General features: G+C 34.9%; 1 protein-coding gene across 4 annotated transcripts in view; it reads left to right on the plus strand.

The window, feature by feature from the left end:
- The window catches only part of LOC144453925 (protein F37C4.5-like), a 95,905-nt gene extending 76,980 nt beyond the window's left edge, over positions 1 to 18,925 (plus strand). Inside the window, exons 6-10 of one of the 4 annotated variants that reach the window (XM_078145284.1) lie at positions 325 to 706; positions 10,883 to 10,885; positions 11,229 to 11,468; positions 11,881 to 12,120; positions 13,280 to 18,925. In XM_078145284.1, coding sequence (XP_078001410.1) covers positions 325 to 706; positions 10,883 to 10,885; positions 11,229 to 11,468; positions 11,881 to 12,120; positions 13,280 to 13,474 — 1,060 coding nt within the window. In that variant the 3' untranslated portion in view covers positions 13,475 to 18,925. Of the gene's footprint in view, positions 1 to 324; positions 707 to 5,561; positions 5,797 to 10,882; positions 10,886 to 11,228; positions 11,469 to 11,880; positions 12,121 to 13,279 lie in introns of all 4 variants that reach the window. The other 3 variants (XM_078145283.1, XM_078145285.1, XM_078145286.1) reach the window with 3 other exon arrangements.
- Positions 18,926 to 23,942: the final 5,017 nt, after the last annotated feature.

The following is a 23,942-nucleotide window of genomic DNA, read 5'->3' on the forward strand; positions in this document are numbered from 1 at the left end:
GCTTGCAAACTCAGCTTGTGGTCGTTTAAAGTGTGACTGATAATATAACATCTATTTCTGACAAGTACATACACTTAAGTCCAGGTCTTTAAATTGCAGTGATACTGTAGTTCAGTGGACCAGATTATATCAAAGAGGTAAGTCTGGGTTATTTAGCAATTGGGATATACATGTACTCATACCCAAGTATAAAGGTAAATCAAAATTTCTGCTGAATCCACAGTAAGTTTGCTGTTGTGCACCTTCCTACAAAGTTTCATGAATACGATGAATTGTATTATTTCTAAGCTCATTTCCTAAAATTTGTTGTTGACCATCGTATAGAGCTTTGAGTGGAATGGTTTCTAGGGTTGGTTCCTCTGCTTCGTCTACATCATCTCGTGGTAAAGGAGCAACCAAATCTGTTGCCCGTACTGCCAAGAAACCAATGCGTAGATTTAGTTTCCGTAAGAGAAAAAGTGAGGATAAGGATGATAAGGATAAAAGCAGGGAAGACCTGGATGCTGAAGATAAAGGGAAAAGTACGGAAACTTTGGATGACAAATCAAAGGAAGAAGGAATGTCTCCACCCCCATCAAGTCCAGATGACGTGGAAGTAGATGCTGAGCAGGAGGGTGAAGAAGGACATGAGGTACCTGTAGATGTTGAAGGCGTTGATTCTGTGCATGGCGCTACTGATGCAAACAAGTTGGAGAAGGTTGAGGAGGTAGGAGTAAAGGATCCTCTGTTTCCATGGTGATGATCATTGGGGTGATCAACGGTGCATGAAACAGTTACCATGTGGCTGGGTTTCTCACATCATGTGCTTGCTTTCACACTGCATGTTCATGGAAAACTATTGGTGAAAGGTACCAACATATTGGCATGAGTTAGTTCTAAGACTAAGAGTGTGAACATTTTGCACAACGGGATGTAATAAAATTCATCATTTTGAGGTGTAAAAATAGCCAACAGGTTCAACCATTTTTTGTACTCATTGCAAAATTCATCATTTTGGGTTGTGAATCCAGTCAAAGAGTCAAGCCAGTTTTGTACTCGCAATGTTGATACAAACTTCAGCATTTGCATTAAGTTTATGTATAGCACATATTTCTAAGAAAGCTATCCAAGATCCATGTAAATAGTGGTTTCAAGTTTCAGTCAGTTTTTCTGACACTAAAAGCCTTATGATTGGCATCTGTTGGTTTATAACAAATGGCTCATAGCTTCAAGTAAGTAGCAACCAACCACCGGGAGATAACTAGACTTGTCATCACAGTATCATTTCAATGACAGCTTAGAATACTGTTTAAAAGAAAACACCATTGACATTTAGAAAGTAATGCCTCTTTAACACATGACAGAGGTTAAATGGTATTTAAAGTAGTTGGAAAATTATGCAGACTGAGAGAATGATATTGAGTACAGATGACAAGCACGTTCTTCTTTGATTCATACCATTTTTATCGTTGAAATTTGCAATAATCAGTGAAAAACACAAATTTTTTAATAAAAGATTGATATATTTGGCCAAAATAATACGAGTGTGGAGATAGCAGACCCAGACAAAGAAATTGCTGACTCTTCCTGAAGCCTTAAATCAGATTTTCCTGTTTATCATCTATTTTAAGCCAAAAGGAAAATCTGTATTTTTTCTTGTTTTTTTTTTCTTTTCTTTTGTAGAACTTCTTCATGAAATGTAGAACTGTACAATTGTACAATGTATACTTTTTTTTTGCATTTGAATGAAATTTGAATGTTTGTGATAAGAATCAATGTTACTGTAAGACTTTTAATATACATGCATAAGATCAAACTTTTTGTCGATGATGGTTATTACTTCACACATGATAAACTACAACAAGAAACATCCGAGTATCTGTTTGCAAGTACATTTTAAATGGCAAAGGCAAATGTGTCCTCTATGTATTAAGTATCATGGAATTAGGTGTTTCAAATGCGCATACCACTTTGCTACATACACAGCTGATAAATGTATGCTCTGCAACTGTACATGAATTGTAAAATGCTTAAAATTAGTACGGTTATGCATAAATGTTGAACATGAATTCAGATCTGTTGTGCTAACTACATGTACATGATAGTAATAGAAATACAGCCATTAAACTGAATAGAAATTGTAGATGCTCATGGCTGTAGTGCATTAAAATCAGCTCTGGTGCTTGACAGCTTTTTTCAATCCTAAGTGATAAGTTTGGAAGTCATTTTCATGGCCGAAGTAAAATTTAGACAATGCTATGATAATCATACTGCCAACACATGCATGATGTAAATCATATCATGACAAATGCAAACACAACAAATAGAGGGTCTTTTCTGATGAGTGGATAGTCTGAATATCAGACACAGAAATATTATAATAATATTTTTATGTAAATTTTATGATTGTCCCAAGTGTAAAATTACAATTATGAATATGATCACTTTCTTTCAAATTCAAATTTACTTATTAAAAGAACATAAACATTATGAATATTATTATAAAATACCATCAAAAGTGTCTGGTTCTCAGGCTAACAGTTGAGAGCACATTGTGATTGAAGTTGAATGTAATAATTATATGTTGTATAGATATCAAAATGTTACAGCACTAGTAATCCAGCCTTCAGTTTACTAAGATAGACACAAACTAAATCTATTGTTGTTCAATGTGGTACATTACACAAGTGGGTGATAGCGGTTCCTCTGTTGTGTTATTCTAATCACCCTGTCAACACCATAGTGTAATTAACATTGGAACTCTGAAAACATCACTGCAAGTTTGTGGAACTCTAGATAAACTAGTTTTCTGAGACACCTCCCCACTGAGACTATAATTAAACCAACATCCATTCAATAGCTTATCTCTGTTGTATAAAAATGTTGTGACAATAGTTTTAGTTTGTGTCTATCTTAGAAAACTAAAGACTCAACTACCAGATATAATAATATATGATATAATATAATACTAGATATAATATAATAAGTAATCAATGTTAAAGTACTAGGCAGTTCACAAAGTATATCTGAACCAATTACAGATTAATGAAACATATTGGTTTGGTTCAAATTCAATTTACCCAGGGCCAAGAAAATGACACATACGATGAGAGTGAGAAAAGAATGAAGTTGAATATCATAATATGTTGTTTTAAATATCAAAATATTTGTTAATAAGGTTTGGTACAAGTTCAATTGACTTGATGATCTTAACATTCTGAGAGAAAGCAGTAACAAATATATACATGGAATGAATGGAATTGCAGATATCAAAATATTTCTAGATCAAAGTCATTAATGTGCAAGAAGTGTAGCATATTATGAAATAGTGTATCTCATCAAGTGCAGATTGATAATTTTGATCAGTTTAGTGTTCACCTTTGACCTCAAAACTCTTCAAACATCAGCAAAACTGTTCAAGATAATTACTCTAACAACCCTAACCCTAACCTAGTTTGAAAGCAAATATTGAATGGCGTTTAATATCATTAATGGTGTTGCAAATGTCAAAATGAATTAAATGGTTAATTTGATAACACTTTCTATAACTTCTTCCATCACCTCCTATCTTTTAACATCGTAAGTTATTCTGGAACACGTCAGTAGTCACATTTTGAAAGAAAGTGAGATGCTGTTCAGATCTCCATAATGATGTTACTGAAGTTTCCACTTGAGTTTAGAGAACTAAAAAGATTCATTTAAGTTGCTATGGAGTCATGAACCAGAACATATTGTGATTAGTGTTGGATTGATTTGATGGTATAAATTTCATATTCTGTACACTTAATCAGATATCAACCAGAAATAGGAGAATAAGTGATAATCTTTCCTTTTTATCAAATGTGTATTGTGCAGGAGACCTGATAATCTTTTGTAATCTGCTTTTGTTAACTATCTCATCTATATTTGAGTTTATGACACTAGGATTTTTTTGTAGATGTTACACACACAGTACATTTGCAATGCAATGTACATGTACCATAGAATGTTTTATCTGCAATTTTTAGCCTCCATGGGCACATCACAGAGTGCATATACTGGTCACTTTAATAATTATGCGACCTTTACCTTTATTACAAAGTGGCAACCATATTTATTATTAAAATGCACATTTTGCCTCATATCCTGAAGACTTTGATACATACATGTATAGACACCATTCAAGTGTCTACCTCCATATTATCAATATTAAGTTACCTAATGATACCTTGTTCAACATTTCAAGGCCAAATAGCCAAAAATTTCTCTTTCCTAAGTGTCTACCATAATCAGGAATCAAGAAGTTGAATACACAGAGACTTAACTCCATTTCATTGTCGACACACGTTATCAATGTTAAGCATTCTTTTTTATACCATGTAGTTGGACTTTGACCACCATTCTTAAGGTCAAATAGTAAATTGCCCAATAACTTATAAAGTTTTGGTATGTAGCGTCAACATTTGCATATCTGCATCTATGTTTTAATCAAGGTAAACACTATACTTTGACCCTGTCCTTCACCTTCAAGGTAAAAATGGCAATTTGTTCAATAACTTTAGAAGTTTTATACCTAGAGACATCATTCAAATGTGTGCCTCCACATTGTTAAGGGTAAGCTTACCATTCTGACAGACATCTGACCTTGACCAGAATCCTCAAGGTCAAGTTAACTGAGAAAATGTAATAGGAGCCCTATTCAAATTGTCTACACTAATGTCATAAGGAATAACCTTTTTAAGATTATAGGACCATATTTCAGACATTGATTAACATGTTTGAGACTATCTCAGAAAACTGGTAAAAAAAAACTACAATCATCCATCTAAATTTATTGTGCATTTGGAGCCAGTAAAAAGAATCCTTGTACACATTTAATGTAGTTTGATTAGCAAAGTTCTTTGTTATTAGTAATATTATTATAAAATATTTTATGGAATATAGCTGCACCACACGACACAACACAAAACAAACAATGCATCAGTACTAGGGTGGATAAATGTCCACATGGTGTAGGATTGTCAAATCTGCAATTGACCCTGTCCAGATGGTACAAGTCAGTCGAGGTCTTCCATGCTGACTTTCCTACAATTGGCCCATCAAGGTGGTACAAGTCAGTCAAAGTCTTCCACAGCTGACTTTCCTACAGTTTCCCCAGGCCAGGTGGTGTAAGTTGATCAAAATCTTCCACAGCTGATTGGCATAAATGTAGTGCCCTCTCTATAGTGAGGGGCAGTCAAAATGTTACACAGCTGAAATGACATGCACAATGCCCTAAACACCAAATATATAGATTTCCCAATCTATACATATGGAATGTAATGTGAAGTTAGAACCTGCAAGACCAATCAATGGTTGTGAAGATAATCTGTACCTTTGTAATGGATGATTATAAAGACATTGTATAAGAATAACTCATACTGATTTATTATTACTATTGAAAATCATACAAAATGTTCATATTGTCAGTTTGTACAGGTTTAACAATTATATAGTGTGATTTAAAGGTCTCGATTTTGTTATCAGATTTGTTTTGCACATACAACTATTAGTGCATATACAAATAATTATTATCTGTAAATACAATGATCAGTTTTATTTAGTTGTAGGACAGGTGCCAATGAAGATGCCCGTACAATGTTGCAAGCTGTGAAGGCAAAACGATTTAGCAGTTTTCGTAGGAAATCCAAAGTCCGGAGAGAAAGAGACACATTCTATTTACATGAGGGTGCACCAGTGCAGCTGGCACAGCAAGATTCTTTGTGCATGGATATGGGTGACGAAGCATCAGAGGAGGATTATTTCAGTAAACCGAATTTTGAAACTCCTGTGACTGAGGTACCTTTGGTGTCTGATTAGCTGCATGCTCTTGCTAAACACATGCTCCTTTGTGTTGCAATGTGGTGTACATTAACAATGCTTGCTTAATCTACCCAATGCTAAAGAATGAATACTGAAGCCGTTTTAAGTATGTTATATTCATTTCTTATGATTTGTTTTATTATTTGTGAAGTAATTGCATTAATGGCTTAATAATATGTTTGGTTGTGCTTTGTGTGTGCCTGCTTTATTTATTGCAACTTGCCTATCTTTCTGTTCAAGGGACATTGTCTGCAGTGCGTAAGTATTTGTCGACATTTTTGTTCCCAAAGAAAAGGTTACTTAATATCTTACCCTTCACTGTCACTTGTTTAATGACTAGTAGTCACTGGCAAAACTCCCACCGTATTAACTGCTGTGATACTGTATTCTCATACTATATGAATAAAATGACAACATTTTATTCATACATAGTAGATTACAGTACTGTTGTATTTTGTACAGTAGGAGTTTTACCAGTGGTTGCTGGTTTTTAGACAAGTGATAGTGAATGGTAACATATAAGTAACTATTTATTTGGAAACAAAAAGGACAAAAATACCGAGAAGTTGCTGACCATGTCCCTTTTTAAATAGTGTAATGACTGTTATGTTGAAATGAATGTATTTATTGTTAGATTGTATCCTTCCTGACTTGTTCACACTTCTAGTATAACTACTTTTACGATTTTAAATCTCTATTCCCTTTATGAATGTATTGGGGGAAAAATGGTGGTTTTTTGTCACAAACTGTCACGGTTAGCACTATATAGAAACTCGGTTGAAGAATTACTGAAAAACAGAACATGAGCAGAAAAATTTTTAAGTAGTGTACATTTGTAACCATGTAGTCCCCTGTTATCCTGTATTGATGCTGTTACTACCAATGAGTGTAGAAAGTGCCTCAAAATAAATATCTAAAACTTTTACTTTTATTTTGGTAACATTTTAGCTCAAACTCATTCTCATTGAAAATCAAGAAAAAAATCACTGGCCACCATACACATTTTTTTAATGGGTATCAAAATGATATGAAAATTATGTCTTTTAGAATCCAATATGGCCACCATATACTGTGTTCATATATAACTCTATAGGAAAATAAAAAAGATTGGCAGTTTCCATGACAACAACATGGTGAACCCTAATTTTTTGAATTAATTGAAAAGGACCAGGTGCCAGTTTTCATGTGTTAAAGTTTAGACAGATTTGAACAGCAGGGAAGTTGGTTCCTGAAGCACATTCTACAGTAAACTTCAAGAAAATTATATAAAGTTCATTTCAGCAAGTCCTTCAATTTGTCATATTATGCTTTTCTTCATTTCTTAAATTCAACCTTTAAGCTTTAACCTTTAAGCTTTAAGCTTTAAGCTACAAGTTACTTCTATGCAACTGCCTTCATCCATTCATCCGCCAAAAGTATACTCTTTTCTAGTCTCATTTACTATAAAGTAAAATTGATGAAGTTATTCTATGCATTGTAAAATACTGGCATTGAGATTCTAAGTAGTAGACATTGTCTTTGAATACTAGAAGCTTTGCATTTAAAATATGCAGCTGAAACCTCACTCTCTTCCTTTCTCTTTTCCATCTTTGTTTTCCTTTGCACTTTTCCTGTCTGTTTCCCTATAAATGGACCTACAATCTGAGTATGTTCTGGTAAGTCTCTCTTTTCATGCACTGTCGTAAGTTGCAGTCTGTACTCCATCTTCTATGACTGTCTATCTTATAGTGTGTGTCCTGTCCTTTGTCACAGTCTGCTCTGTCTAATGACAGTCTTTGCTCTGTTGTATGTCACAGTCTGTGCTCTGGCATATGTCACAGTCTGTGCTCTGGCATATGTCACAGTCTGTGCTCTCTTACATCAGTCTGCTCTGAATTGTTAGTCTCCTGTCTTATGTCACAGTCTGCTGTCTTATGTGCTCTGTCATATATCACAGTCTGTGCTCTCTTACATGTACATCAGTCTGCTCTGAATTGTTAGTCTGCTCTGTCATATGTCACAGGTCTGCTCTGTCGTATATCACAGTCTGTGCTCAGGCATATGTCACAGTCTTTGCTCTCATATATCACAGTGTGCTATGCTATGTAAGTCTGTGTTGTCGTATATCACAGTCTATGCTCTGCCATATGTCACAGTCTGTGCTTTGTCATGTGTCAGTCTGTGCTGCCATATGTCACAGTCTTTGCTGTCTTATGTCACAGTCTGCTCTCCCATGTCAGTCTGTGTGCTCTGTCGTATGTGCTCAGTCATATGTTACACTCTGCTGTCTTATGTTACAGTCTGTGCTGTCTTATGTCACAGTCTTTGCACTGTTGTATGTCATAATCTGTGCTCTATCCTGTCACCATCTGTGCACTGTCATCTGTCACAGTGCATGTTCTATCTTCTGTCACAGTGTGTGCTCCATCTTCTGTGACAATCAGTCTTCTGTCTCTAATAGCCATCACATTAAATTGTCCTGTCTTCACTATTTATCCATTGTTCATAGACTACACTGATAGTCCATCTTCTTCCTGCTATATCTATGTCATGTATTAGTCAGTACTGTATACAATGTACGTATACTCCATGTCATATGCCATTGCCAACTGCTTACGTCAAAGTATACAGTCTGCCGTCGCTGTCCATGTAAATGTCATCTGTAGTGGTCAGTAACAATGAGTTTTTGCCACAGTATACATTCTGCATATTGATATTATACCTTCTGACAACATCCATAGATAATACATTTATCATATTCCTTTGTTTTTGACATTCTCTTTTTCCTGGCTTATGACAGGATGTTATGAAATTATCAAACTGCGGCTGAAATTTGCATCCTACCAAACCAGAAAGACTGTCAAGATTTTCTTAGGTGGCATCATGCTTTTACATATCACACAACATTTTTTGTTATGAATTACACAAACCAAAATACAGGTACAGGTAGCGTGCATACCAATCTGATTAAAATCCGATGTGGTGAAAGCGGCTAGATGTCCTTATTTACCTCTATTCATCATGTTGTGACGTTTGTTTCGTTCGGAGTGATTGCCGCGTTCCCACTGTGAAAAGGCGGCGATCACTCAGAACAAAACAAACGTCACAACACGATGAATAGAGGTAAATAAGGACATCTAGCCGCTTTCACCACATCGGATTTTAATCAGATTGCGTGCATACACATGAAATGTTACATTTTATGTCACTGTGAACACAAATACACTGAGTGTTGTGTTGTGTTTGAATCTTCCATGTTCCATCTGACAGTGATGTTGATTTGTGTTCACAACAACATAAATGTACAAATGTATCATTTTATGTGCCTGTGTGCTAGCAGTGTCTGTATTTTGTGTTATGTAATTCTTCACAAATAAAGTTGACATAAAAAAAACCATTGTGCTGCCTAAATTGAAACTCTATAGTCACTCTGGTTTGGTAGTAAGCCAAAAATGAACCATTTTTAACTTTCTTGATATCTGCATTGAACTCATTGAGTACATTGCCAATCACTGCAATAACATACATGTACAATCGACTAACTATCAATGAATTACATGAAATTCAGCAACCTGTCATTTGTATACCAGTAAAGTGTACATGTACATGTGTACTAATTATAGCTGCCATTCAGGCTAATAGCTTGATGTTGAATTATTCACCAATTTGATACTATGCCTTATGACCCATTATCCACTGTAATGATACCAATTTAACTATAACACTGTTGAATTTTCATGCCGTTCACCAATATGAAATTATACCATAAACTGCCTTTACTACTGTAAGGCCTATAAAATAATGTTTGGTTTCAGTTATCCAACCAAGCCTAATTTTTCACTGCTGACCCTAATTATTTTTATCACATATTCAAGAAAAATAGAAAAAAATGAAATCACAAAAATTGTGAAGTCTCACGAGAAATAGTGGATGTGGAAATTGACATCAACTTAAAAAGATGTAAAACTGTTCTTCCAATCTGTAATGGCTGTACATCTGATTTGAAGAAACCAATAACACAGAATCTATATGGAAAACAATGGAAAACAAAGCATACCTGAACTAGACACTTGTGCATGACTAGGTTTGCACCCCACCTATTCTAAAATTGAGTGTAATCAAAATCACACATTTTCAACAACTGCTATTCAGTCCACCAGGTGGTGTGGAATTATTGCTAAAAATCACAATTTCAATCGTACTAATCATAACAAGCAACCATTGCTGTATACTTTATATAGATGGAGAGGAATTTAAAGATGCATCAAAAATTAGCAATTAAGTTACACTTCACTGCATCAAACCTCCTTGTAATTGCCCCTCACACTCACTTAGCTACCCCCAAATAAGAGTAGAATGTTCTGGTTTCATTGTCAAGGACTACTGTACATGACTGTAGACTTTAATATATGATGACCTGAATGAATGCAGTGTTAACCATTTTACTGGTATTGAAGTATTCTGTAAATCAGGCAGCCAAAAAGTCTATTACTCTTACATGTACTCCCCTGAAGTTTTAAAATAGAATTATACAAATGTATGTATTCATAATCTTCAGTGATTTTTTCAGTGGTCCAATGTTTAGTAAATATAGTGATTTAGTGTGACATTTTTTTTTCTATTTTCCTACTTACAATTTTAGGGTTGTAATCACATTGTATTATGATTGACATCTCAGAAATATAGAGTCAGAAATTGACAGAAGTCTTTCCAAATACAAGTATTAAATGTAGCACATGATTTATGTTTTTAACTTACATGTTACCCAAAGTTTAAATAACTCATGTAAGAATTTTGATTAGGTGTTGATCAACTTTTGTACAATAGTGGTTCAGTTCAGGAGTTTTTTAGTAATAGGCCATTGCAGACTGCAAACAGGAAATTGAGAATACAGCGCCCTCGCTCAAATTGGGGGTATCATCACCTCATAGTACTTTTTCCTAAGAGCTTTGTCCCTTGGTATTCTGTAGAAGTGTAAATCAGGGATGTTTTTCATATTGTTCAGACATCGAGGAAAGCAGCCGTGCTCTATGAATAACCAAGTGACCTATACTATTTATACCTCCAAGTTACACACAGACAGGAAGTAGAGCGCCACCATAGCAAATTTTGGAACGACCTATACAGAAACAGATGACTTTGATGAGATTTAAATTAGGTACTTACAGCTGCATAGCCTGTACGCCATTCTAACTATAATAGGTACCATAGGTCAACCAAATAATACACCTTAGTAAGTTTTGTGGCCCTTAAATGATGTACTTAACTTGGAACTTCAGAGAATGCCTTGATAAACAATACACACACGTTCTTTGTAATTTTACCATCAGTGACAGATCATAGCAATCTGTCAAACATGTCTGTCTAGAGATTTTACATTTTGATGTCTTTTCTTACCAGTTTCTGCTGTCATATTTTAAATCAAACAGGTAAGAGAGAGTGTAACTAGCACTGCCTATGAAATCACTCGTCGTTGTACCATCCCATGTGACAACAGTGCACACAAAGTGTCTGTAGCCATAGTGGACCTTGATCCTGGATTTGAACATGAAACTGTCCCAAAGAGGGCGCCCCATGCCTTTGTTAAAGCCATTGCCAAGAACTCTTCCCAGTATGCTTTGCTGACTGGTCCAGCCAATGTGTTCTTGGATAACAACTTTGTCGCTAAGGTGAGGTTCTTAGACTGTTGTTTTCAAATTAGCTCAGTGAAACTCTTCATTTGGTATATGCAGGTTCACAATTATTTGTAAGGCAAGAAATTCATAGATATATCAGCTTGACATCTGCTTCAAGTATGTGTGTATGCTTATCAATTTGTGCAAACCTGCCATTGACTCACACCAGATCTCTACTGAAATTTATCCTTGAAACAAGTGTTGCATTATCAAATACATCTTATAAAAGTTTTATACAAATTGTCTAAAAATCCTGGTCGCCATGATAGCAACACCATACTTGTGATATCACCAAATGTAGATTCACAGGTTCTACTCAATGGAAGTGATTTCCACATGTTGCCAATAGAGGGCGCTATAACATTGTTGACGTTTTGATGCTTTGATTTTTTTCAACCATATACAGACCATACTGAGATCTGTGTCTCCTTCTGAGGAGTTTGAGTGTTCCCTAGGTGTGGATCCTGCTGTACGTGTGCTATACAAGCCAATACACAAATACAGAGAACAACATGGTGGCATCATTTCCTCTAAGACTACCACAACTACATATCGTCAAGTGATAGAACTGAAGAACACCAGACAAGATGCTATAAAGATAGTAGTCCATGAACAATTACCACTTAGTTCTGAGGAGAAGATCAAGGTTAGTCTGTTACATTTTTTAATCCGTATTTGTCGGTGTCCAAGTGGTTAAACCACTTGCCTCTTACCACTGCGGTCGGGGTTCGAACCCCATTCAGGGTTCGATTAAATTTACCACGCTGTATTAAAGTATTAAAGATAAGTGTCGTTCAGTTTGACTCTACTGAACAATGCAGGTTTTCCCTGGGTACTCCGGTTTCCTCCTGCATTAACACTGAACCCATGAGGGATGGCCCTCACTGAACTTCTTGGGAAACAAGTGTTTATATGCTTAAAGAACTATCCAGTATAAATAAAGATTATTATTATTATTATTCAATCTCAGGAATCAAAAAAATTAAAAAATTAAAAAAAACCTGAGGTAGAAAATTAGTTTTCTGTACTTCATTATAAGGGGAACGTCACTCCAGGAAATGGAGACACTTTTATATTCAATGGTTGCACACAGTGTATTCATGAATACAAAAATACTATCACTCAAGTGTAAAACAGCTGTTATGAATGTTCAGTGTGCAACCATGGATACATTGTTTCTGTTGACTCTCATCATGCAATAGCAAATATCCCTATAAAGGCACAAGATTAACTTGATGTGTCTCTGAAATCACACGTAATTGTAGGTGATGTAAAATCATGAAATGACTCTACAGAACCCATAGTTTTTGAAAATGTCTCTATTCCTGGAGGGGGTGTTTCATTTTAAGGGAGAATACACATCAGAATCAAAGTCTAAGTTTTTACTACTAATTTGTAGAAGAGCACTCCAACTTATTCTCATTCACAAATCATCATTAACAAAATTTGAGATCACTGTACAGAATTTTTAAGATGGGTTAAAATAATATTAGAATTGAGTCATTTTATAATCTAGTATGTCAACTGAATACTATGTTCATCTCAAATTATGGACTCTACCCTCTCTGTGTAGTAATGTCTCTGCTCACAAGAAAAAACACACTCTTTTAGTGAACTAAAAGCATCATCTTTTTAATCATTTTGTTGTTCCTAGGTCACTTTTGTAAGACCAGAGTTATGACTTGAATTGTTTTACAGTTTATAATGTGTGTGACTGTGCAGAAATAAAGGTATTAGCTATCAGCCATAATGTCTTGTACTGATCAAATCAAATCAATTATCAATTATCAATTCATTGTTCCCAGGTCACTTTACAAGAACCGTCCATCAAGGACAAGAACGACAAATCCAAACCAGTTCGTATGAACAAAAACAACAACATCGAATGGTTCCTGGAGATACCGAGCTGTACAAGTCATGAACTGGTGTTGAAATACAGTGTAGAACACCCAAGTACTGAAGATATTGAAGTAACTGAAACAGCGCCAGCACAGGCCTAGACACAGAAATCTATAGGTATTCATATCTCAACGCTGCATTTACTAGTTTTATGTCAAATGGCGCTCTCAGCAAACCTAAAGATAGCTCTGAGCCCATAGGAAGTGTACAAAAAAGAAAGATGCTGAAAAATATGGAATATTTTTAGTGCAATGTAAATTGACCATTTTGTGGTGGTTGTCATGAAAGAAGATAAATAAAATGTATTAATATACGTATTATATATATTCAGTAAATAATTGCGTAGATCAGAAAAATATTTTAAAATGTAGGATTGAATTTTGACATAAAATTTAATTGACAATCAAATTTCTTCACTTTTGATTCAGATGCCATGGAAATCATGGAAGCAGATCTGAAAATTCGTAAAACAATTCATTGGTAGTAGTAGTAGTAGTCGAAAATTATGGAATTGATCATTGTGGAACGGAAAATATTACTTGTTTTCTTTCTTTTAAAAAAAATTAAATATATAAGCAAAATATGATATTTTTCCAGTGAATTTCAGAGCTTTTTTCTGAAAGGGACATGGTGTAGATGTCATTATTATTATTATTAAGGCACAGAGGAACCTTAATGACAGATGAAATAAAGTGGTAGGTAGAATTGGGTAAATAAAAAGGTAAAATATTATTATTTAAAAAATTCAGTTATATGATTTTTGTCTTGTTTAATTATCCAATTATAATATTTGTGATCAATTGATGTATATGTGGTTGTTGTCATAGTAACAGGTGTACAAAATGGTTGTAATCCAAAAATAGCGACCAATCCAGTGTGAAGTCAACTGGTTTCACATGATGCATGTTGGCTTCGTACAGTTGGCAGTGATTTTGAATTATATGCTGCAGATTTGAACCAAAATAATGTCTATGTATCAATCACATTACACGTACTACTGTCTTAAGTGTAGATTTTAATTGTATTTCAATAATAAAGTAATTAGAAAGTGGGCTGTTTGTTGGTTATTTTACTTAGATGAATATAATTTGGCTAGTAGTCGATGACTTAAAAAAAAAAGTTATATATAATTGTATTTTTAATTTGAATATTAAATTTATTTGCTGTATTTTTCTCTCCATCCACAGTGATGTCACAATTTCAATGATGATGTCATCAGTTTGATGATTTTGTCATATGTTGTGTAGTGATGTCATCAGTTTGGTGAACATGTCATGTATTAACAGATATGATGTCATCAGTTTGGTGGTGATGTCACCAGTTGTTTGATGATGTCATCACTTTGGTGACAAGGTCAGCAGCTTTATATTTGCATGATGTAATCAGTTTCAGATGGTAAATGGTGTCATCTGCAGTTGCATGATGATGTCATAAGTTTAATGATGATGTCATCAGATTGGTGATGATGTCATTTGTGAATGTATTGACTATAAAATCCTATGAAAGTAAAGGTTAAAGTACTTTTAAAAGATGCATTTTAAGTAAGGTTTGATTTTGATTCTACATCATGTCACTCAGTTCAATTCCCACCTTATTTCATAAAACAAAAAGTAAAGCAAAACCAAATCAAACCAGAAACTTATGCTCTTAGAGTGATAAATTTTAAGTGCTTTTGGTGAATATATTTTATGTTTATTTGGTCTATAGTTAAAGTACAGATGTTGTATGATTATTGATAAGTGATAATGGTGTAGTAATGATGGAGTATCGGTAACAGTAAAAGTGACAAAGTTATATACATGTATGGTTAAAATAAAAGTATAGATTTCTGGTAAAGTATTTTGTTTGTAGTAGTGGTTTTTGTGTTTAGTTTGAATTAACTATAGTGAATGTAAAATGGTATCAATACTCAATTATAATAACATTTGGTGTAATTTCAATCTTACATTTCTAGATCTGTTTGTATCAATTGTATTTCTGTACATTTAACAAGTTTTCTAACTTTTTGTCTTTGCTATGAAATATTTTCTAAGAAAATCTGAATTCCACTCACATTAACAAAGATACGCAGAGTAAATGTTGTCATTTATGCATATAATTAATTTAGCAAAAGGCTTAGTTTCTTAGTCCCAGCAGTAGAAGGTAACTATTAGATACATGATGAAAGATTATCTGGCTAATTTATAGCTTAAAACTGTCTGTGATTGGCTTAATTGATATCTTAAACTGTCTGTGATTGGTTAATTGATTGCTTAAAACTGTCTGTGATTGGCTAATTGATAGCTTGAAAACTGTCTTGATTGGCTAATTGATAGCTTAAAACTATCTTGATTGGCTAATTGATAGCTTAAAACTATCTTGATTGGCTAATAGAGTGCTTTTAAAACTGCCTTTGATTGGCTGATTGATAGCTTAAAACTGCCTGTGATTGGCTAATTGATAGCTTAAAACGAACATCAAGGCTGTTGTTTACCATTTATGGAAATTTGTCATGTACAGATTTTACAGTTTTAGTGATATCTGAAACAAGTATTCATTTTATTTTTGCAGCATCCATGGCTTTTAGATTACTTTATTCTAAGCATCACAATCATATTCACAAATTATTAATTAGGCTATCCATAAAGAAGCAAATAAAGATGAAATGTCCATAGGGCATTCCAAGAGCCCTTTCCAGTGGACAGTGCCCCCTAGAGGTAGTATTGCAGAGACTTATATAGGCAAGTACTTTTCTTCTAAAACTGATTAATATATAGATAGTATATTTTGTGATTTAATATAGTACTCTACATAAATACTTCCATCCTGGTATGCTAGCAATTTAGGGTGTCAACCTTTAGTCCAATCATAGATTGGTTTATACCTCATGGGGGCGCTGTCCATTGGAAACATCTATTGGCAGTAACCTCCAAAATTGACTGACATTTTCTTCTGAAAGGAGAGCGACTTTTTAAAAGTTTTGAACTAAGTAAGTACTAAGGTAGTTCTGTTTTACGTATGTAATAGTAAACAATAGGAAATGGTCTTGTTTTTGAGAAGGAAAGATCTGATGGAAGTACATAATGTATACAGATGAGTCTTAAAAATACATTGTATTATATCGAATTACATGCAAAATATACGCTTGTCACAAAATGATAAATACTGGTAATTAAACTATGAAAGAGGTCACATGGGTGAGTATTGGGTATTTATTTTTTGATTGTTAATTGATAACATTTTTTTACAAGGGCGTCCTTAGAAATATCAATATAAAACAACATATATATGCCAAGTCTTTTTTTTGTAACTCAATACATTGCAAGGGATTGATAACTGTAAAATGTGTACGTACAATAACAAACTTTTTACACATTTTTTTTTGGCTTCTTGCAATGTATTGATTTACAAACACAGATTTGGTCTATGTTGTATCACATTGATTTTCCAAGTAGGAAGCCATGGTAAAATTGTTTGAAATATCCAATCCTCATCCATATGGCCACTTGAAAAAAAAAAAACCCCAAGGTTTAGTGTTAGATACATATATGGACCGAGTCATAAATAACCAAAAATATATTATATTTTCTCCAATTTACATAATATTGTAAGTATCCTAGAAATGTTCATAAATTTGGTTTTCATTTCAAAATAGGGTATTTATATTTAGAAAGCATATAGTAATTAGAAATATTAAGTGGTAGCAGAAGTTCAGTATAATTTTGAAATTACTTGCAATCTGAAATATTTAGTAAGCACTGAAGCTTAAATAGAATAAGGTTTTTGAAATCTGATTTCACCTGTGGTGTTTTTGTGTGCTGACTCTTGCATCCAAGACAACTATCATAGATTGGTTCCTGAGAAACAACTCCATCCAGTTACACTATACTCAAAGATTCAATAGCTAGTCTATAATGATGGATTTCGCAGTCAAACATCACCATAGATATAACATATATTAAATATAAGTCCAGATATACCCAGTTGTTTCTCTGTCATAGTATTTCTCTTAAAAACAACAATGTTAGTGTTTATCTGTAGCTAGATTTGTTGGCATGAATATTAACAACACAAGGAAATTCATTTGTACTGAAAACGGAGTGGTGTGAGATGAAATTTCGTTTTCAACGTATACTATGACATTTTACAGATACAGACCGTTGAAACTACAGCAAACAAGATACTATGTAAAAATAGATATGTATCAACAATAGAGAGAGTGTCATACAGTTAAACTTCATTTAGAAATTTGAAAAATAATACTATAGGTTAAATGTTGGTGTACATGTATATGCACAAAGTATTATGTCTCTCACTGACTTATTGAAGTACAAATGAAATTCTTTCAGCATAGAATAAGGGCTATATGTTATTACCATACCCAAATTTGCTGTTACACGATACTGCATGGGTAACCTATGACACCTATACATGTAATAGGATACCCCAATTTGCTTACACAGAATAGGGGCTACTCCAATTTCTTACACACAGTAGGGGTGCCCAAATTGCTGCCATAGAATAAGTGTACCCCCCAATGTACTTCCAAAGAATAGGGGGTACCCCAATTTGCTACAACAGAATAGGGGATACCCCAATTTCCTCCAAAGTTATAGGGGATACCCAATTGCTTACACAGAATAGGGGGTACCCCAATGTGCTTCCAAAGAATAGGGAATACCCCAATTTTCTACATTATAGGGGATACCCAATTGGTTACACAGAATAGGGGATACCCCAATTTGCAATTACCAAAGATTATATGGAACAGGTGCAAATACTCCACAAGACTTGTACATATATTCCATCACCTTGATAGTGACGCTGACTGAAAACATTATTCAATATATTCTACTTTCCAAATTTCAGACTCTTTGGTAGTAATTAGAAGATTTTTGACATTTGCGTCAACATCTGTATTTTTTAACCAAGTATACATACCACTTTAATTGTAAGGAATATTTTGCTTTGTGAGAGAGATCAATGGCATGGAGGCTCAGCACCAAAATTGAAAGTTGACAGTGATAAGAATTTCATTTATATGGTGGAGATGTGAAAGGCAGATGGAAGTTTAAATATTAGAAATATTGCCACTTTTGGGAAGAAAAACATATGAAAAGTAATACTGTTATGTTTGAATGCTGGAAACTTTACATCGATAGTGGCAATAATCTAACTCTTTAGCCTTAGCCCAAATATATAGACACATAAATTTATAATCAGTTTGTATTGTTTTCAATATTCACATACAGGTTGCGATCTCTCTGTTATTGCATTTTAAGTATTTTTTTTCTGTATAAAATATGAGTAAGTTTTCATTTCATTTGTTTTAATTAAGGTAGAAATTTTTTGAAAAGTAGTTATTATACGGAAATTGATAAAGTGTATCTGATTGGTCAATGAAGATCACAGTTCAATGTCAGCAGATCTGATTGGTTAAAACTATCACATGATAGTAGCCTCTGACCAATCAGGAATACAATTTCTTTATCTTGTCAGTTCCTATTGGCAGATATTGATCACATGATGTATTTTTGAAAGTCTGCAAGCTAATCTGCGTGATCTGATCGGAAGAGAACATTCTTGTTCATTCTGCAGTCAGAATTCTAGTACAGAAATGCTAAACAAACAGACTCAAGAATCAGAAATCATGTTTTCAGAGTAAAGATCAACTGTAGAAATGTATGGTTTTAATTTTCTGGATTTTGTTTTCTTGTATTTTCTGTACAAGTCATGAAGGGGAAAATAAAGTGGTACTTTGGTTGTGGGAATGTTTTGTTGTGTTTCTTGTAAGTTGTATGATTGATTGGTTTCGTCCATCTCATAGACAAATTATGAGAAATTAACGTTTTAATGTACATGTAATTGCCCTATCCTCCGCAAGTCTGTAGTCAGTGTTCCAGTTACAAGATGTATTGCGTGAGACAGTGTCATTTACGTTGTTACATTTAGGCTTTACATTTGAAATAATATTTTCATTGTGAAATGATGGAAAGACATGTTTAATAAGCTGTCTCCTGGCAGATCTCACGAGATCCCACATCCATAGCAACCACTTGAGGGTGGTCAAGCTGAAAGTGTCGAACACTTTAATAGCAAAACTATTGTTCTCAGCATCATCGCACATGGTCATGGCGAATGCTTGACCACGATCACATGTTTGGCATCTGTTGATGTAAGGCATGGTTGCATATCTCGCGAGATCTGCAATGAGACGTAAAATCCCTTAAATTTGAGTGATTCAGAGAACATAGACTACTAGCTATCAATGACAAGGATTTTACTGGTAAACCCAGGGCTAGGGAACAGTCAGGTGACAACCATCCCTTTGAGTTATGTTCAATCATTTCCATACCTCTGTTGGTGAATAATAGCAATAAAATCAGATGATAAATTTTGTAAGTTGTTTGCTAAAGTTAAAATAGAGAAGGCAGTATTTGTTTGTAGGTAGTAGTAGTAAACATCGGCACTGGAGAGGAATATCCCAGATGATCACCAAGAGGTTTGTATTCTTATAATGATGTACTCTACCACTAGAGGGCAGTATTCACATAATGGATGCACCAGTTGGTGCACTATATATAGTGGCACAAGAGGGTAATATCATTGTTCATACAATAGGTGTTTACTACCACTAGCAATCTACACAGCATGTACTAAGGCAAAAGCTGAAACTGAACAGAACTTTTCACATGTTTTGTTTCTGGGTTGTATATGCAAGATGCCGACGTGTGTGTTTGGTGTCGTTTGTACTATGCTTCTTCTTTCGATATTAGCTAGTTTCGGAAACCACAACTTCGTGAAAGTTTGTGTACCCGGCCAGAAGTGAGTATGACCCACCCACCTTGGAAGACTTGTTCATTAAGAAGAATGTTGCAAACACAAGCTTGTCAGCGCTCGAAAACTTTGTACCGTTTAAATTTCATCACTATAAAATCAAAGATAGGCCAAGATCAAGAATGACAACAGCTGTGTCCGCACTTCGGTATTATCTTCTATTGTCACTGATATGCAGTGGAGATGTTCAAAATAACCTAGGTCCTGTTAATACCCATGTGGCTATTGTTCAAAATATGTTCAGTCGAATCAAAGGGGGATTTGCTGTGACACATGTGATTTATGGTATCACACAAATTGAGTGTTGGCATATCTGTGACTGAATACAATCACATGTCCGAGGATAAAACATCTGAATGGCATTGCATATCCAGCATGTCTCCCACCTCTGACAGACAGTTTCGTTGAAGAAGCTGGAGATGGCAAACCTGCCTCTGATATAACTGAATCGAATGATTCCATGTATAATCCTGTACCCGAACTTGCATTTGCAGCAGTGTCACAGAAGGGACTTAAAATTGTCCATCTAAACATTAGAGGAATTTGAGGGGGAAAAAGTTGTAAGATTGATGAATTACGTCATCATATGAGATCTCAGCCCTATGACATTCTCACACTGTCTGAGACACTCCTTGACAGCTCCGTTACCACATCTGAGATTGATATACCTGGATATGTGACATCATGGATCCATGTAGAAGAGACCGCCCAAACCATGGGGGGGGGGGGGGGAGTGTTCACATGCACTTCCAAATCTTTACAAACTGTAAATAGAGAGGATTTGCAGATGGATGGTGTTGAATGTATATGGATTCAACTAGACATCCACAGGTCAAAATCCTGAGTAATTGGAAACTTTTATTACCCTCCTTCTGCAGACATTGACTACCTTGAACGTGTGGAAAAATGCATTTCGACAGCTTGCGATGAAGACAAGATTCTCTATATTCTTGGGAACTTCAATATTGATTTAAAACCAAACAAAACAAAAGGTCTAGCAAAACGTCTCACTAATTTCTGTAAGGTTTTTCAATTACGAAATCTAGTGAAAGACGTCACCCGTGTAACCTATAGCTCAGAAACTCTTATTGATTTAATTCTGTGTAACGACCAAGCTCATACATCTAAAGCCTTAGTTCCCCCCCCCCCCGGGTTTCCACCGGTCTAAGCGATCATCGTCTGGTGTATACCGTTCGTAAAATACAGAAAGTAAAGTCTGAACCAAAGCAGGTGAAAACTAGATCTTTCAAGAATTTCGATGAGAACTTATGTGATGAAGTTCGCAAAATCCCCTGGCAGACAATTGAAATTCACGACAACCATGACACTTGGGGCATGTGGAAGGAGCTTTTCATACGAGTGTGTGATTCTAATCGGAGTATCACTCGTAGGGGAGAACATACCCCATGGATTACAGGTGAATTCATTGCATTAACATATGAACGTGATAGACTCAAACATTGTGCTGAAAAACATAAGGATGCCAGTATTTCAAAATTCAAGAAAGTTACCGGTAGAACTAGAAATTATGTTAACAACATGAGGGTACAATTGAAAAAAAAAAAGAGAGAATATTTTACATCGTAATTAGAACAAAATAGCAGTGACTCAAAAAATCTTTGACACACTTTGAAAAAAATGTTGCCAAGCCAGTCTAATGAGAGTGTCATGAGTTTGAAAGTGGATGATCATATCACCACCCATACAAAAACAATAGCAAATGCATTTAATAACTTGTTTACTACACTTGGATCCAAGCTGGCAATGAAGATTACAAATCGAAATACTCCACCTTTAACCCAATGTGACAGTAACTTCTTAAAGCCCATAACCACTGAGTACGTTTGTAGACAATTGTCGAAACTTTGTATTGCTAAAGCCACTGGTATTGATAATGTCAGTGCACGGTTACTTAAATATGCGGCTCCGTATATATCATCTTCATTGACACATATTTTTAATCTGTCTCCACAGACAGGACAGGTTCCTGCAGAGTGGAAACGATCTAGGGTTGTGCCATTATTTAAAGAAGGGTATAGAAATGACGTTGGTAATTACTGACCAATATCTATCCTCCCTGTAGTTTCTAAGATATTGGAAAGAGCTGTCCATGATCAGCTGTACAGCGATCTAGATGAGAATGACATTGTGAATATAGATGTCAGTCAGGATTTAGGCCAGGTTACTCCACGGCAACTGCCCTTACTCATGTTACAGATATTTAAAAAATATATATATTATTGATCGTAAACAACGCACTGGTGCAATATTTCTAGATCTGAAGAAAGCATTCGATACAGTCGATCATGGACTGCTGCTTCAGAAACTACATCAATTTGGTATACAAGGCAGTGCATTGACATGGTTCTGTGCCTATCTAACAAGTTGTATTATCAGAAAGCATGGGCATTTCGTGTGGGGTACCCCAAGGTTCAATCCTGGGACCTTTATTTTTCACCCTTTATATCAATGACTTGCCGGAAACAGTTATAAAGGCTCGAGTAATTATGCAGATGACACGGCTATTTTCTATACAAGCAAATCAGTTGAGGAAATAATGCATGTCAAGGCCTGGCTTGACTCAAACAAGTTAACACAGAATACAGGTAAAACCAAGACCATGCTTTTCGACACTTCACAAACCCTAAAATTAAATTGAGTTTTGCAAATTCGAATACAGGGAGACCTAGTTGTAACGGACTTAATGTACTTATCATCGAAGTAAAGTATTTTCATCAACAGCACCCTCTATCAAGGACATCGACGTTGTTAATAGTTTCTGTAGAAAGTTTATATCTGACTAGTTGTTGATGTTTTGGTCCCATGAATCAGTGCCGCTGAAAGCCATATCTCGCAACTTGTATTGAAAGATGTTCTTACGCACTGAAACATAGTTCCACGGTTATAGTAAGGTATGCATAGATTTTTGACTTTATTGTAACATTTCATACCTTGTTTATGGTCAGTCTGTGGTAGATGTAGTTTTGAGACAATCAGATTGATATTTAGTACATATGTCCTTTCATACATCATGTAGTAATACAAAGAGTAGTGTATGTAAACAGATAGCACATTTTGTAACGAACGAAGATGAAGTAACATACTTGTCATCAATATTTACCTAGAGTGCCAGCTAAAAGGCCCACGAGGTAGTGTAACCTTTATATATTTGATTATTATAATGATAGAAACCATTTTGTTTCATAATTTGTTAGTATAGAGTGCTTATAAGTCTTACCAAGCACCAGTTTGTAATTACATTCAGCGTATACTTGACCATGTGTATTTCTAGGTCATGTAGTGTTTGTAATATGTTTCAAGTTCTCATGTAAGTTCCATTTGATTGATTCACCAGATCTTACGGTGGTGTAAGCAGAGTTCATTAATAAAGGAATATCATCAGTATAAAGACCGTGTTCGCCTAAGTTATTTAGTTGGTACCTCTACAGTAAGATCTCTAGCCAACCAAGGCAACATAGAGAGAGAGAAGTAAGATTTCAGCCTAAAGTAAAATCTGTGCAGCCTGAGAACTCAAGCATGTCGCCAGTGTGAATTCCACAGCCACCGGAAAGGGGCCCAGGGGACTGATGAGAAACAAACTTTAATATCAACTTGCAGAGAGAGAGAGAGAGAGAGAGAGAGAGCAGAGCCAACCTCGAACTTCAAAGAGAGAGTCAAATTTCATGAAGTGAGAGAAGATTTATGGACCATAGTTGATGTTAGAGAGAGAGAAAAGAGAGACACAAAGTCTGT

This window comes from Glandiceps talaboti, chromosome 3 (assembly GCF_964340395.1).
Source record: "Glandiceps talaboti chromosome 3, keGlaTala1.1, whole genome shotgun sequence".
Taxonomy (NCBI): Eukaryota; Metazoa; Hemichordata; class Enteropneusta; family Spengelidae; genus Glandiceps; species Glandiceps talaboti.